This window comes from Salvelinus sp. IW2-2015, linkage group LG20 (genome assembly GCF_002910315.2).
Source record: "Salvelinus sp. IW2-2015 linkage group LG20, ASM291031v2, whole genome shotgun sequence".
NCBI classification, from domain to species: Eukaryota; Metazoa; Chordata; class Actinopteri; order Salmoniformes; family Salmonidae; genus Salvelinus; species Salvelinus sp. IW2-2015.
This window is the reverse complement of record NC_036860.1, coordinates 38,215,647-38,233,512: the sequence shown is the minus strand read 5'-3', so window position 1 is coordinate 38,233,512 and position 17,866 is coordinate 38,215,647. Positions and strand designations below refer to the sequence as shown.

Genomic DNA, 17,866 nt, shown 5'->3' with positions numbered 1-17,866 from the left:
GCCAATGGTGGGAAAATGCGTATATGCATATTTTACAATACGCTATTTGCATTTAAATCTGCTGTGAGCAGTTGGATGGAAACCTAGCTAGTAATGACTCTCTGTTGGCTGCCGTTGAATGCTCTAGTTCTTTTGGATCTCAATGCTGCATTTGACCCTTGATAAGAACATCCTTGTTGACCATCTGGAAATGTGGGTGGGAATCTGGCGTGGTCCTCAACTGGTTCATGTCCTATCTTTGTGGCAGATGTTTCTCAGTGAGCATGGGTGGTTCAGTATCATTCCCAGCACAAATAGCACCTATAGTGGACGCATCACAATACCCATAAAACCCGGTAATGGTTCCAATTGTTTTTTCACCATTCATTTTTGCTTCTGGAATTTTAGAACTACTTCATATACAGTGCATTTGGAAAGTATTCAGACCCCTTCCTTTTTCCACGTTTTGTTACGTTACAGCCTTATTCTAAAATCGAGTTGAATCATTATCAATCTACACACAATACCCCATAATGACAAAGCGAAAACAGGTTTTTGAAATTTTAGCAAATTTATTCAAAATAAAAAATATTCCTTAGTTACATAAGCATTCAAACCCTTTGCTATGAGACTCGAAATTGAGCTCAGGTGCGTCCTGTTTCCATTGATCATCCGTGAGCTGTTTCTAGAACTTGATTGAAGTCCACCAATTGAATTTACCACAGATTGGACATCATTTGGAATGGCACACCGCTGTCTATATAAAATACCACAGTTGACAGTGCATGTCAGACCAAAATCCAACCACTCCCCAAATTTCTTGTTTAAAAAAACTATAGTTTTGGCAAGTCGGTTAGGACATCTACTTTGTGCATGACACAAGTAATTTTTCCAACAATAGTTTACAGACAGATTATGTATCTGTCTGTAAATGTATCTCACTGTATCACAATTCCAGTGTCAGACGTTTACATACACTAAGTTGACTGTGCCTTTAAACAGCTTGGAAATTCCAGAAAATTATGTCATGGCTTGGGAAGCTTCTGATAGGATAATTGACATCATTTGAGTCAATTGGAGGTGTACCTGTGGATGTATTTCAAGGCCTACCTTCAAACTCAGTGCCTCTTTGCTTGACATCATGGGAAAATCAAAAGAAATCAGCCAAGACCTCAGAAAAAAAATTGTAGACCTCCACAAGTCTGGTTCATCCTTGGGAGCAATTTCCAAACGCCTGAAGGTACCACGTTCATCTGTACAAACAATAGTACGCAAGTATAAACACCATGGGACCACGCAGCCGTCATACCGCTCAGGAAGGAGACGCGTTCTGTCTCCTAGAGATGAACGTACTTTGGTGCGAGAAGTGCAAATCAATCCCAGAACAACAGCAAAGGACCTTGTGAAGATGCTGGATGAAACGGGTACAAAAGTATCTATATCCACAGTAAAACGATTCCTATATCGAAATAACCTGAAAGGCTGCTCAGCAAGGAAGAAGCCACTGCTCTAAAACCGCCATAAACAAGCCAGACTACGGTTTGCAATTGCACACGGGGACAAAGATCGTACTTTTTGGAGAAATGTCCTCTGGTCTGATGAAACAAAAATAGAACTGTTTGGCCATAATGACCATCGTTATGTTTGGAGGAGAAAGGGGGAGGCTTGCAAGCCGAAGAACATCATCCCAACTGTGAAGCACGGGGGTGGCAGCATCATGTTGGGGGGATGCTTTGCTGCAGGAGGGACGGTGCACTTCACGAAATAGATGGCACATGAGGAAGGAAAATGATGTGGATATATTGAAGCAACATCTCAAGACATCAGTCAGGAAGTTAAAGCTTGGTCGCAAATGGTTGTTCCAAATGGACAATGACTCCAAGCATACTTCCAAAGTTGTGGCAAAATGGCTTAAGGACAACAAAGTCAAGGTATTGGAGTGGCCATCACCTCAATCCCATAGAACATTTGTGGGCAGAACTGAAAAGGCGTGTGTGAGTAAGCAGGTCTAGAAACCTGACTCAGTTACACCAGCTCTGTCAGGAGGAATGGGCCAAAATTCACCCAACTTATTGTGGGAAGCTTGTGGAAGGCTTCCTGAAACATTTGACTCAAGTTAAACAATTTAAATGCAATGCTACCAAATACTAATTGAGTGTATGTAAACTTCTGACCCACTGGAAAGTGGTGAAAGAAATAAAAGATGAATTAAATCATTCTCTCTACTATTATTCTGACATTTCACATTCTTAAAATAAAGTGGTGATTCTAACTGACCTAAGACAGGGAATTTTTACTAGGATTAAGTGTCAGGAATTGTGAAAAACTGAGTTTAAATATATTTGGCTAAGGTATATGTAAACTTCCGACTTCAACTGCAGGTATTCCTCTTGTCCAGATGGGATAGGGCAGAGTTATGGCGATTACATTGTCTGTGGAACTATTGGGGCAGTAAGCAAATTGAAGTGGGTCTAGGGTGACAGGTAAGGTGGAGGCGATATGATCCTTGACTAGCCTCTCAAAGCACTTCATGATGACAGAAGTGAGTGCTACGGGACGATAGTCGTTTAGTTCAGTTACCTTTGCCGCCTTGGGTACAGGAACAATGGTCATCTTGAAGCATGTGGGGACAGCAGACTTGGATAGGGATAGATTGAATATGTCTGTAAACACGCCAGCCGTTTGTTATTAGTGTAGATTCATAGGACTAGTGTTCAACCCATATCGTACGCTTTTCTCGCCTTCCAATATTTCCTGGATTGAACCAATGGATATGGCAACTTTCTGTATTAATCAAACCACTGTATTTTTGATTCACCAATCTTTATCCAAACCTGTTTTTTTGTAGTATTATTCATAAATACTTTCCTAACCCTAAATAATGTAAAGATTGGAGTACCAATCAATCTACCAATTGGTGCTGAAAAGGAGACTAATATGGGTGTATTTACAATACATGGCTTTCTTTCATTGATCCCTTATTCTGATCGGTTCTCTCCAAATATGTCTTGCTGACATCAAATGTTGGATGTCTGACAATTTTCTCTACCTCAATGATAAAAATCTGAGGTTGTTGTATTTGACCACCTTGAACTCAGATGATAGATAAACTTGGTCATTTGTCCACAAATGTAAAGCCTACAGGCAGAATCCTTGCTGTCGTCTTTGACTCTGACCTAAACCTTGAGCTGCATGTTTAAAAAAAAAAAAAAGTTGTTCAGTCCTGCTTTTATAATCTAAGAAATAAAGCTAAAGTCAAGTCTTATCTCAGTCACTGATCTGGAGAAACATATCCATGCTTTTATTTCCTCATGCCTGGATTACTGTAACTCTTTCTATACCTACCTGTCTTAGTCAGAAATCAGTCGATTCACAGTTAGTTCAAAACGCTACAGCTCTTACTAGCTCGCTACCTTTTTGAGTTTGGATCCCGCGTTGCAGTTGGCATCAGTTGCTGGGACCGCTGCTATCGGTCCGGGGATTCTGCTGACCAAGGGGTCTGATGAGCTGCTTGGCATAGCAGCTAGCCTAGATGCCACTGTTAGCTGCCTATCAAGCTAGCAGGGTTTCCTTGAGGGCTTGAACGCAGCCCGCGACGGGGTTAGTCATTGTGGCTGGGACCGCGGATTGTCCCGGGCTTGTGACTGCTAGATCTCTGCTGCTTGTTGCTGTTTCCATCTTCTCTCTGACCTGAACTGTCTGGAACTGCCAGGAGTAACAGCGTAACCCACGTTGCTACCACAACAAAGACCAAAGCTGGAGGGAGTACCGTTGAGGACAGTGCTGTCTATCACAGGTGAAGGGTCTTTTAAACGAAAACAAAAATAGTTCAAGAAGCAGTTGTTACAACAACATGACAATAGCTTCAAGTGGTGTGTCCAAATACTTGTGAAGTCAACTAATAAAAGAATGGACCAGAGAGGTCCAGGACCTGAAGAACAGTTTGCACTTCTCCCAGGATCAGTTCGATGATTTTAAACAGGAAAACGGCAAGATGACAGCACACTGTAAGCCATTGAGAGAGGTCATCAGTTCTGTATGTGAATCCATGATAACAATGGTGGATAAATCAGATTATCTCGGAACAACATTGTTGTGGATGGAATTGCAGAATCTCCACAGACCTGGACAGAGTCTGAGAACAAAGTGAGGGAAATTGTTTGGGAGAAACTGAACATGGACCACAGGAAGATTGAGGTGGAGCAAACCCACAGGACTGGAAAACCCACCACCTACCCAGGCATTGCTTTCATCCACTATGACAGGCTCATTGTCCACCCTTCCTCCCAAAATCCTGGAAGGGATGAGAGTGCCAAGCCTATGGGTTTGTAGTTTCAACCCTGCAGCACACAGTTACACACACCATCTGATTAATGGACCGCTGAATGTTTTCGTTTTTTTCTCTTGCTTTGTTTGTTATTTTCCATATGTCTATCTCTGAGAAGCTACCCCGGAAAAGGCTGAAAATAGCTCATATTGGAAATAAGATTCATGAAATCAAAAACTTGCTAATATCAGATAACGTTAATATATTAGCCATTTCTGAGACTCGCTTAGATAATTCCTCTGATGATACAGCAGTAGCAATACAAGGATATAACATACACTGCTCATTTGTGGCCTGCTGGAGGTCATTTTGCAGGGCTCTGGCAGTGCTCCTCCTGCTCCTCCTTGCACAAAGGCGGAGGTAGCGGTCCTGCTGCTGGGTTGTTGCCCTCCTACGGCCTCCTCCACGTCTCCTGATGTACTGGCCTGTCTCCTGGTAGCGCCTCCATGCTCTGGACACTACGCTGACAGACACAGCAAACCTTCCTGCCACAGCTCGCATTGATGTGCCATCCTGGATGAGCTGCACTAAGTGAAAGCACCGCCAGCATTCAAAAGTGACCAAAACATCAGCCAGGAAGCATAGGAACTGAGAAGTGGTCTGTGGTCACCACCTGCAGAACCACTCCTTATTGGGGGTGTCTTGCTAATTGCCTATCATTTCCACCTTTTGTCTATTCCCTTGCACAACAGCATTTATTGTCAATCAGGTTGCTTCCTAAGTGGACAGTTTGATTTCACAGAAGTGTGATTGACTTGGAGTTACATTGTGTTGTTTAAGTGTTCCCTTTATTTTTTTGAGCAGTGTATATAGAAGAGACAGAAATGCTTATGGGGAGGTGTTGCTATGTGATATCAGAGCCATATCCCTGTGATGCTTAGAGAAGATCTCATGTAAAGTGTTATGAAGTGCTGTGGTTGCAGGTTCACCTGCCTCATCTAAAGCCTATTATTTGGGGTCTTTGCTATAGGCCACCAAGTGCTAACAGTCAGTATCTAAATAATGTGTGTGAAATGCTTGATAGTGTATGTGATGTAAACAGAGAGGTCTGCTTTTTTGGACTTGAATATTGACTGGTTTTCATCAAGCTGCCCGCTCAAGAGGAAGCTTCTCACTGTAACAGTGCCTGTAATCTGGTTCAGGTTATTAATCAACCTACCAGGGTGTTTACAAACACTACAGGAACTGTTTAAAGGTACAGTCAACTTAGTGTATGTAAACTTCTGACCCACTGGAATTGTGATAGTGAAATAATCTGTCTCTAAACAATTGTTGGAAAAATGACTTGGGTCATGCACAAAGTAGATGTCCTAACCGACTTGCCAAAACTTTAGTTTGTTAACAAGAAATTTGTGGAGTGGTTGAAAAATGAGTTTTAATGACTCCAACCTAAGTGTATGTAAACTTCTGACTTCAACTGTATATAGAGCCATTATTGCATGGCACTCCCTTCCATCTCATATTGCTAAAATGAACAGAAAACCTGGTTTAAAAAAACAGATAAAGCAACACCACACAGTACAATGCCTCTCCCTTATTGACCTATATATTTTGTGTGTATGTATTGATATGTAGGCTATGTGTGCTTATGTAGTTCTGTCCTTGAGCTGTTCTTGTATATTAATGTTCTGTATTATGTCATGTGTTGTGTATACCTTGGGAAGAGTAGCTGCTGCTTTTGCAACAGCTAATGGGGATCCTAATAAAATACCAATACTAAATACCGTACCTTTTAATGTATATTTCAATGTATGATTATAATTAGCTATCTTGTTTTTGTTTCTTTGTTACTACTTTTATTTTATTATTCTATGATGTGAAACACTTTGTTATTTGTCCTGAAAAGCGTCTGGTTTGGTCTGGAGGGCGGTGGGGGGTGGGGGCTCAGTCTGCCAGGTTGGCGCGGCAAGAGCTCAGCAGAGATTACTTGGGTGAGTGAACGTTGGCATTGGCCATGTCCTGCTTGCATCCGGTCCACACCAACTCTCCCCTCTTTCAGAGGGCCACCATGCCAGGAAGCAGGGCTTCATTTAGGAGGGTTGGAGAGGAGGACATGTTGCACATTAGTCTGCAGCCCAGAAAGCCCCATAGGAATTGGCATGACTCAAGTATATTTATTCACATTACCAACTGAGATGTAACGTGTGAAGACACTACTTTAAGCTTTATGATTAATTTAATATGTTATGGCATTAAGTTCCATCACTAATGCTCCACTTCCATCACTAATGCTCCACCTCCACACATGTTTTCTTGGTTAAAAGCTCACATTAGTTTTAATTGATTCTCGATTCCTCATGAATAAGTTGTTTTCGAACTGCTGATTGATTTTAACAGCTTTCTAGGCCAATTAAACCAGTGTATAGTTTGGTTAGTGTGAAGTCTTTTCTTCAATCTTTGTCACAGTTAAGGCCACATAATGGACCGGTCATATTGTACACTGTAAGGTCTCTTACCATCATGTTATGACAGTTTTTTACCTGTTAAGGTTATATTCAGGAAGCTGCTCTGCTCAAAATGTCTTTCTTGTAATCCCCCTCTCCCTTCCCCCCGTATTTCATCACCCATTGCTTTCACCCAACTACAACGACGGATTGAATAAATCCAGATTAAGTGTTGAAGCTGATTATTCTTTTTATAGCGACAGGAGTCTGTTGAGGACTGCCAAACCGAGCAGCTCTGACTGTCACGCCAGACTCCATTGAAGTGGTCCCTATTACAGCCTTTGGTTAATGACCCTCTCGCAACATTGTACATCTCCCACCCTTATTTGTAAGCACTCTCCTAAATGAGTTAATGGGGCTATTTGGTCTTTGATGACCGAAATGTCCTTTAATTGATCACTAATGTGAATCATCGATTAAAGCCATGTCTTTTCCTGTGGGGTTGCCTCTTGATTACATTTGGAACACACAATTCTCTGTGAACCCTGGTGGATATTAACGCACACTCATCTGTTATGTCAGCTGGTAAACCAGCATAGTAATTAAGTAGTGTGTGAGTGTCCTCAAGCTGATGAACAACATTACTCATCACTTGAGTGTGCCTTAAACCTTCACATACATACAAGAACCTGCACAATGGTCTAAATTTGAATCCTTCAGAATTCAGTTTTTGCCTGACATGACGTGGCCTGCAGCAAAAAAAAAAGTGCCTTCAGTCAATCATGTACAATAGCTCAGCTGTGGTGCTGCTACATGATGTAAAAATATAGACTAACATGCTGACTAGACCACAGACCACAGTGCGCGAGCATTGCAAAATAAATGTGCACATACATGTTATTCAATAATTTCATCCAAACTGCTTGCGCGTGCAATTATTGAAATTATTGAATAACATGTCATCGGTTTTTACATGCATACTAACCCACATGGGTGATTGAAAGATGAACGAGGAGAGCTTATTCAAAGAAAATTAACTAAAAACAGACTATGTTTAGCCTTTTATCTGGGTATTAATTGTCAGAGTAGAGAACACACAATTTTGTATGACTCAAAATGGGTCAAAATTCTACAAAGATCCAGCAAAAAAAGGACCATATGCATTTCAGGTAAAATAACAACCCAATGTTTATCCCCTGGACACATGAGCTAGCAACAGCAAGCTAGTTAAATGTCCATGAGTGTTTCATGTGTTTCGACCTGTCCTCAAATTCATATAGTTGGTTCACAGTTGGTTTTGGTACTTTAACCTGCATGAACGCATCTGGTGGGGATAGACAAAATTAACATGTGCACGATGGTGCGCTCAGAGATACGTTTGGGACCGGTTTGGTCAAGGTATAAGCAGCTTCTCCACATACCATACCATATGTGCTATGTGGAGCACAAACTTTTAACTTATTAAGTCTGAAAAGCTGTTTCCGAAATTCAGGTGGGATTTGTGAAGTGTTCTTGACCTATAATGCTTTTAAAAAAGGTATACATTAATAAGTAATGATGATTAATGTTTTATGATGCCAGAGAACAGATAAATGGACATCTGACTGCACACCATTCATTCCACCTGGACGGTGAAATAAAAACATAGCAATGTTTCCGTTTCTCTGCTTGAATGTTAACAAGGCCCTCTTCCTTTTCTACTATATTTGATTAAAACGCCGTAGCTTGCCATCTGTATTCTCTATCTTAAGAATTCTTGATGCACTTTACAGGGTGTTGGCATTCCTTTAAAGGAAAACTCCACCCAAAAACTATCTTTTAGTATTTGTTGCATGTCAGCAATTGAGAAATGCATCATATGGGCCAGATTTCTGTATTTTGAAAGTTACATATCTTGAAAATGTGATTAATGACATGCAAAATATTGTGGGAATATATCAGCAATGGCCTAATGAAAAAAATACCAAAAGATAGATTTTGGGTGGAATTTTCCCTGTAAATACTGGCCATCATGTACATACATGGGCATATGTGCATATCACCACAGGACAGTTGGAGGGCTTGATTAAAAAGCATCTTGGGTAGTTAATTAAATATGGCTGTTCTATTGCCAGGGCTTGACAGGTGGAGGCTGAAGACACTCGAATTAAGTCCCCTGGATCTCTAGGTGGAGCAACTGGAGCCACAGCACACACACCTGAGGGCAGCTGCCAAATGGGCCTACACACACACACCAATGGTGAGAGTAACAACCCCAAAAATGTTTGGGAAAATTGGTCTAATTAAAATCCATCCGGTTGCAGAAGTGGTCAAATAAAACCCTTTAGACAAAAGACTTGGTCTAATCTTTATACATGATAATAGTCACCGTTAAGATACACATTTGTATACTACGAGAACAACACAGAAGATAGAGATACTGACACTTTTTACTGGTTTACCTAACCTGCAGGTTGGGGAAGAGCTGGTCATGGGTTTGTCTTCAGGGAAGCCTGGTGGACAGTTTGAACCACCCTGTCACAGGGGGCTGGCCAAGCATAGAAACACTTTCTAGTGTTTCTCTTTGAGACTAATTCAATATGGCCGCCAAACGTGGTAGTGTTTTATATACACCGACAACTGTCTAAGGGGTACATCATAGGTTGTGTCCCATTCTACCACCGAGCAGAAGTAAAGTGGTGTGTGCCCATCAATGTGAATGTGAGCACTGGTAAGAGTTTAGGAGGGTGGCTGTTGTTAGTTTGATCTGGCTCTAGCTCCCTCCGCCTTGCTCAGTGAAGACAAACCCTCTGAACAAAAGCCTTTCCATGCGCGACTCTTAAAGATTGATTATTGCTTACAGGAACAAAGCATTTTGTGTACATGGACACACAGTGCAGAGTCATGGAGAGCAATGGAGTGGCATCGGAAAAGGAAGGGCAGAGAGGGGAACAGACCTGAACACCGTGGTCTGTTTCTATCAGCTGGGGAAGAGTCATACTGGCATGGGGGTTAAAAGGGAAGGGTCATATAGGCATGGGGGGTAAAAGGGAAGGGTCATATAGGCATGGGGGGGGGGTAAAAGGGAAGGGTCATACTGGCATGATGGGGTAAAAGGGAAGGGTCATATAGACATGGGGAGGTAGAAGGGAAGGGTCATATAGACATGGGGAGGTAGAAGGGAAGGGTCATACCGCAGAAGTGGATGAGAGAGAGAGGAACTATGGGATCTGTGAGCAAGCAAGGTTAGCTGGGGAATTATAGCATACACTTTTATGTTTATGGCTTGAAGGTTCAGCGTCTTATAAACGACTGCAGCGTTAGAGGACTGCGAGGTGGGGGACCATTTTGACATTTCAGTGGAAATGTGGCCCAGCATTTGAATTCCCATGTTCCCTTGTCACTCAAGCACTGCTAAAGTACACAACTCTACTTCTAAAGGTGTCACATGAAAAGTACAGTAGAGTGCTGGGGGCTGTGAAGCTTGATATCAACACAGAATATTGTTCCACCATCCTGCTGACTTTACAGTGGTGATTTTAAATAGTAGACTTATAAGACATACCACATGAATACCCTCAACACGTATACACACACCCACACATACGCCTGCACACATTCATACCTACATGTACATAATATGTGAATTTACGATCAATTCCAATAAGCAATTGGTGCCCCGTCCGAGGAACATTTAGGATGGGAAAGATGTGCGTTTTTTTTGCTCTCAAAAAGAAGCAGAAAGCTTTGAAAAAGCAGGTGATGTGGGTGGGACTGGGGATGAAGTTGGGGGGACTCGGGGCATTTGATAACTTATATATTTGACTTTCTGGTTGTCTTTCATAATTGGTCAGAAAATGGCAATTAGTGTGGTCCGCTGTTCTGAGAGTCGAAATGCATGTGTTGGTTACGCAAAGAGAAAGATGCAGAAGCATGGGCATCTTTTAACCCGAGAGGCAGTGTGCTTATTCACATCCTGCTCTTTCAGAGTGGAACACCAGGATAGAATGCTCAGATTTGTGAGGATACGGCAGATAGCTGATAAATTATAGATTATTTCCTCTCCCACGATCAACAAAACACCTCCAGAATATTGTCCTCCAGGTGTACTGCATCCAGAAATGGTTTTCTTACATCCACACAGGGAGCGTCGCTACAAGTCCAGAACACCACTACTGTCTCAGTCCTATTGGCCCATCTATGAAGGTCCCGGGAGGGCTCCATGTACATTCTACAACTGGAATACATTCTGCTCTCTGGAGATGCTTAATGGTGACTGTCCAAATGGCCTTCTGTAAATGACCACCATGCTTTCAGTGGGTAGGCCAGCAGGCGACCGACGACTAGTTGTTTCAGAGGAGCAGTAAGCAATGACAGTGAGTGGGAACTGACTGACTGGCTGGGGGTGTTTCTCCGTGTGACTGTGGGTCACTGAGGTGGTTTGGTCACTTGTTTCCTGTGTCCTTGTCTCCTGCCCCTGGGAACTCAATGAGACTGGGGAGGGCGGGAGCGGGTGAGGTTTTTAAACGAAAGTATGGAAATGGCACAATGTGTTAGTAAGAGTTAAAAATGTCAGGAATGGCACAAACAATTTCTGTTTTCTTAAAGGTGAAAAGATTGGGAGTTTTTCCAACAGCAAGACTGAACTGTCTTTGATATATATTAAACAACAGTTGCCTGGGCCAGGAGAATGGAGGCACATTTTACAGAACCTAGTCATTGCTACAGTATATAGCATCTTCTATGGAGTTTCAATATAAAATAAACATTCACATTTGAAAGGATGGTGAGATTAAGATTAATTTACTATATTTGTCAAACCAGAGATGAAGTCTTTGACATTCATCCTTCTTATGCTCTATTGTTGTTAGTGAACTTAAAAAGCAGGATAGTTGTTGGTTAAGTAGCCCCTGTAAGCAATATGAAACACCTGGGTCCATATTGTAATGGGAAGCTTAGAAAGGGTTTTGTTGACTGAGGCTCAAAATTCCCATAAACTTTTTCTTGTTTAGGGAAGGCACATGTTCTGCTGAGTCGTCTGAACTATCTTGGCCAAGTAAATCTGGCAACTTATTCACACCCAGCCTGTTTGGAAGGATTTTTTGTCAATGAGAACACATCTCGTGTTTAGTTCTATGTAAATGTTAACTCAATTTGACAGGCATGGCAAGGACTGACTAATGTCTGCTCTTGGATGACGTCATCCCCTAAATTATAAATAGAATATAATTTCTTAATAATATCCCTTCTACCATGTAATATCCCTTCTGCCATTATCCTCTATTGTACTCCCATCTGGAATACATATCAGTCTATATATGTTGGATTTATTCAGGTAAGTGACCACTACTTATAATCCTGTATTAAGTACTCCCATCTATGTAGATAGAGTGGGCGGATAATGTGTTTTCCATTATGAATCCGAAAGTACAGTACAGTGTGTGTTTGCAATACGGGTCAGGAGCAGGAATTGTTATTGCCTCCTGAATGGGGCTGTGTGGGTATGGGGAGGGGTAGGTAGATTGCCTCCTGAATGGGGCTGTGTGGGTATGGGGAGGGGTAGGTAGTTTGCCTCCTGAATGGGAGAGGTATGGGAGGGGTAGTAGGTAGGTAGATGCCTCCTGATGGGCTGTGTGGGTATGGGGAGGGGTAGGTAGGTAGTTTGCCTCCTGAATGGGGCTGTGTGGGTATGGGGAGGGGTAGGTAGATTGCCTCCTGAATGGGGCTGTGAGGGTATGGGTGTGGAGCCAGTGTCCTGGATGAGGAACTCATTATGGATGGATGAATGAATTAATGACTGTAGTCAGATAGAAGAAGGCGCCGGAGATCGAGGAGCTAGTGAAGATTAGGTCACATCATCAGATTCTGCTGCCGTGGGGCAGGTGGGGCAGGGCCACCCCGGGCCTCCTCTCGGGGCAGCGCTGGGGGTAGGGCACACTATGGGTGGAGTGCAGCAGGCCGGGGAGCTCCCTGGGGGCACGGCCCCAACGCCGGGACACCCACCCCCACCTGGGGCTCACGCACTCCATCCTCCGGGTGCGCCTCCCCGCGTGGCCAAACAGGGCAGCCGCCAGGGGCCATTGTCCGTCTGAGCTGGGCTCCTGGCAGGTGGGGACACAGGGTTTAGGCTGGGGCTTGTGCCTGGAGCCCTGGAGCCCCTCCTCTAGGCAGGGCAACCAGGCCGCCCCATGGCCCTCGGCAGGCATGAGGTTCTGGGTGAGGGCTAAGGAGGGGTTAGGGTGTGAGCAGGCAGGGGGGAGCCTGATCCGACCATCCTCTCCCAGCATGGGCCCCAGCAGGCCTAGGCTGGTTCTGTCTGTCAACGAGTCCGTGCGGTCTTCATAGCCCAGGTCGGCCGGAGCCGAGCACTGCTGCAGGAAACAATGACCCTTCCCCCCAACGTCCGTGGTGCCCCCGTCCTGGCAGCCCATCTCCCCTTGACCTTCCTCCTCCACCTCCGCCACTTCCTCGTCCTTTTCCTCCTCCCTCTCTTCGTCCTCCTCTCCCGGCGGGGGCGCGCGGAGGTCTCTGAGGAAGACCACAATGACTGAGATGTTGTCGCTGGAGCCGGCGTCACGGGCCGAGGCCACCAGCTTGTGGGCCACCATGGTGCTGTCGCCGCTGTTCTCCGTCAGGTGGTCGCTGACCACACGCACCGCCTCGTCGGGGCTGACTGTGTCGTAGAAGCCGTCGCATGCCAGGATCAGGTAGTCCTCCGTGCCGTCCAATGGGACGATGTGTTGGTCAGCAACGCCAGAGATGTAGGGCTTGTGCTCATTGTCGCCTGTCAATCACCAAGACAAAAAGAGATAAGAAACGAAGAAAACAAATCATGTATTCTATATATTGTCAAATGTTTCTCATTGAAGCACTTTTTTATAAAAACAGGAACCTGTTAAACCCTCAAAGAGCTGACAACAACATCATGTGATATTCAGTGCTGCTTTATCTGTCAAGTCCACAAGGCTATGCATCTGTGTTTTGAAATCATGGTTGAGAAAAACAAAGAATAAATGTTCATTTAACATTTAATAATAAATGATACATCTGCTGCTTGCCACCTTATCACCTAGACGTGTTGTTCGGCACTTTGGCCCCGATTCCAAACCGAGTTAAGAGCGTCTAAACGGAATGTTATAACCTTTTTATGCACTTTCTCTCTTTGCGTATTCATGCTATTCACCTGCTATTCGTTCGGGATGGAAATCTAAGAAATGAACGTGTGGCAGAGGTGTGTCTACAGATACGCCGTATTCTGACCTTGACTTCATTCCATAATAATTCCACCACCTTTATGCGAGAGGAAACCATGAATAAGGTTGAGCGAATCTGCAGTTTCCAAGTGGAAAAAGCATCCACTTAATTTTTTATGATAGAAATAACATCATTCTCCATGCACTGTAATTTACAACTTGATAAGCGCTATTGATAAGAGCTAGGTAAATGAGTAATCCGTTTGGATAAGGGAATTGTAAATATAAATGACACTTGTTTTATTTCACCTGGAGACAAATGTGAAACCAGTCATATGGCAGCAAACTGAAGCATATCAACATTCCCACAGTAAAGTTGTTGAAATGCTGTGCCATTATGTAGAATTTTAATTGTACAGCCTTTTAACTTGCAGGGATGGGAACTATTGAATGGCTTAATTATAGGCTACCCCGACTTTCTGTTTCCTATTTCTATCATGTTAAATATTATTCACTATCAGTATCTACAGTCAGTAGGCCTAATAACCACACATATTCAACTGCCAATTTACTGTTAGTTCCCTTCAGTTGGTATAGCCTACATTATCATTCCATTTAATTACATTGTTTAATTTACCTTCATTTGCTTCCTCTGTAAACGCCGTCACGGCCATGTGGTTGTTGCTGAGGATCATTAGTAACAGTTGATTGAGTAATTTTAAACACCAGTTGGTGCTGAAATGGAGACGAATATGCATATATTTAGATGGATTTCTTTTATTGATCCTCATTTCCTTAACCCGTTCTCTTGATGTATTCTAGTCTGTCGACAAAATAAAAGGTACACCGTATTTAAAGGGATGGCTTCAGATAAATGTACCGAAAACCCTATTGAATGAAAACTCCACGAGAAAAGTTCAGCGGTTGAATTACATTTATTCAGCGCGTGCAAGGGAACCACACCTGCAAAGCCCGTTACGGACCTTCATAAGGTACGTTTGAAACGGCTGAGAAGTGCATAGGAAAGGCGTGTGTAAGAATGGCGTAATTTTGGGTCCTTTGTGACTAATGTATTTATATATACGTATGAATATCAGTGTTGCAATAGCTGTCTTCTCTCCTCTCCTTCATGCAGCAGGAATTCAACAGTAGTTATGTAGCAGCCATTTGCTGTCGAGGAAGCGGTTGTTTTGATATCAGATTAGTGGAGTTTTAGGATTATGGAACAGCAGGTCACAGTATAGCTTTCTCACTAGCCACCACTAAAATAACTATCAGGAAATAAGACTAGAAGCTAGCCTCAAGTTGCCTTGTGCATCAGGGTTGGGGGTCAATTAGAATTGAGGTCAGTTATTTCCATTTTTGGGGGGAAATAAAATCGAATCACTTCCTGAATAGACTTCAATTCGAATTGACCCCAACCCTATTGTGTATGTAAATGGACACAGTTGGATTCTAAGGCAGTCTTTACAGTGAATTCCAATGTCGAGGCCATTTGTTTTCAAGAGAACAACAGTATTGTTGTGATTGTGATGTTGTATTATTGGAGCTGTGAGATTATTCCATCTAATCCCATTAGGATTTTAAATACCTGCTGGGAAATCAGACTGGTCACCTAACCTAAAGTTACGTGCATTTGTGTATGCATAAAGTTACAGGAAACCCTCAACCCCCACCTCTGGGCTGCTATTTGTCTCCCACTCAGCACAGTGTCAGCTGATCCTTGGCTGTGGCACTCAATCACCAAGATAGTTTAGACTGATTATGGGCCTCCTGCTGAGTGGTGAGTTGCACACACACACTCTCTGCACGACACACACGCACTCTCTGCACGACACACACGCACTCTCTGCACGACACACACGCACTCTCTGCACGACACACACGCACTCTCTGCTCGACACACTCCGACGTCTTGGACTTCATAGGTAATTGTATAAAACAAGGCATAGAGTGATTGTTTGCACCTATGGCTCTGGATACGGACAGGCTGCATTAACCCTCCACGTGCCGAACCAGATGACACAGCTCCCAAGCAGCCTCAATACGGCAGCTTCTCATCCTGCAGAGGGAGAAAGAAAGATAGTATAATGTACAAAGATATTGGTTGTATATGAGACAGACATCTCTGTCAAGTGATGTTAACCCCTGTGTGTGAAGTGAACAGTGATTAAGTGAGTGTCTTTTGTGGTGTGTGTGTGTGTGTTGGTGTGTGTTGTGTGCGTGTGTGTGTGTTGGTGTGTGGGCTGTTGTGTGTGTGTGTGTGTGTGACCTCTCTGTCAGGCTTGTGAGGCTTCATCAGTTCCACGGCCTGGCCCTTCTTGACCAGCATGACCTGAGAGTCCCCTAGCCAGGCCACATACAGGGTCCGCCCCCTTAGAAAGGTCACCACCCCCGTGGTGCCGCAGCGCAGGTTCTGTAACACACAGACAGACACACACAAATGTACATACATACGGGTGTATACATACATATATGAATGTCCGGTAACATGTCAACTGGGTCGTTCCATTTGATTTCAATCATTTTTTGACCACACCCCATTTGATTTGAATGAAAATGTCCATACTATACCAATTTGAGCCCTTACCTCCATCTTAGCTTTACGGATGAAGCGTTCATCGGTGACTCTGAAGGCGCGACACAGGGCCTCCCCTGGATCTTGGCTGAAGCACTCCTGGTGCACCATATTGACGTGGAGGTGGTTGGCGGCGTAGATGGCGGCGTCCACGCCCCCATGGCCATCGAACACGGCGAAGAAGGCCTGCTCCTCCTGGTCCTGAAAACACACACACACACACAGGTCAAAGATCAAAACAGTATGACAAGAGGATGAGCATGCAATGTCTTAGAGCTTCAATACTTTCAGGAAGTATTTCTCTTATTTCTGCACTTCATTGGAGTCACCACCTGTTCTAACATGATAGTAATTCATGTATAGACTCTCATCAATAGTATGAAGCAATGCAAAGCATTCATCTGTCTCAATCATTCATCTGTCTCAATCATTCCATAAAGAAATTGAACTCATCATAGTAATGTTTTCTAAATCACAATTGCTTCTACAGCATAGTTCGTTGCGTGTCACTCTCGTGACGTTGTGTGTTTTCCATGAATGGCATGTGTAGTAGTGCCTCATCACGAATATGCAAATCGAAATATAACTTGCTTGCGTCTCCATCTATTTGCTTTAATTAACTGGGGTTTAATGCCAGTTAGCAGGCTTACCCGCCACTAGCATGCTTAGCTAATAGAATGGGATAAACATTTGATCCAACTGAATAATTATCTCAGGATCCTTGCTCTTGTCCATCTGCCTGTCTGTCCCGGGGACGTCTCACTGGCCAGTTGGCTCAGAGGGGACGTAAGGGGAGGGGCCATAATCGTTGGGGATGACTGGAAAACTAATAAGGATAGGACTTCAATGACTGATTGACTCTGTGTGGCTCAGATAACATGCCATTATCAGGCTGGTGTGTGTCTGTCAAATCAAATCACATTTGATTGGTCGCGTAAACATATTTTGCAGTTCTCGCAGGTGCAGCTAAATGTTTCTAGCTCCAGTTCTATCTATCTATCTATCTATCTGTCTGTCTGTCTGTCTGTCTGTCTGTCTGCTGTCAGTCGTGCTCTCTGTAGTCTGTCTGCTGCGTCTTTTCGTCTGCGTCCCTGTCTCGTCGCGCTGCCCTCTTCGGCGCTTCTCTGTCTGGCGCTCCGTCCCCCGCTCCTTCGCTTCGCTCCGTCGCGTCTGCTGTCGTCGCTTCGGTCGCCGGTCCCGTCGTTCCCCTCCGGTCGTCTTCGCGCGTCTTCGCTCGGCCGTCGCTCTGCGCCCTGTCGTCGCTGTCTTCGTCTGCTGTCCGCTCGCGTCTCTTCCTCTGTCTGCTTCGTCGCCGCTTCGTCTCTCTCTTCTTCTTCGTCTTCTCTGCGTCTCTCGCTCGTCTGCCTGCCTCTCTGTCGCCTGTCTCCGTCCGTCTGTCGTGTCTGTCTGGGGGTTGTGGGGTGTT

The 17,866-nt window shown here is 43.9% G+C and overlaps 1 protein-coding gene across 1 annotated transcript in view; it reads right to left on the bottom strand.

Annotated features, from left to right (window-relative positions):
* Positions 1-12,260: 12,260 nt before the first annotated feature.
* The window catches only part of LOC111981914 (protein phosphatase 1E-like), a 63,635-nt gene continuing 58,029 nt past the window's right edge, over positions 12,261-17,866 (bottom strand). The window contains 6 exon segments of the mRNA XM_024013403.2: positions 12,261-13,453; positions 15,830-15,856; positions 15,859-15,913; positions 15,916-15,924; positions 16,135-16,278; positions 16,453-16,641. Coding sequence (XP_023869171.1) covers positions 12,528-13,453; positions 15,830-15,856; positions 15,859-15,913; positions 15,916-15,924; positions 16,135-16,278; positions 16,453-16,641 — 1,350 coding nt within the window. The 3' untranslated portion in view covers positions 12,261-12,527.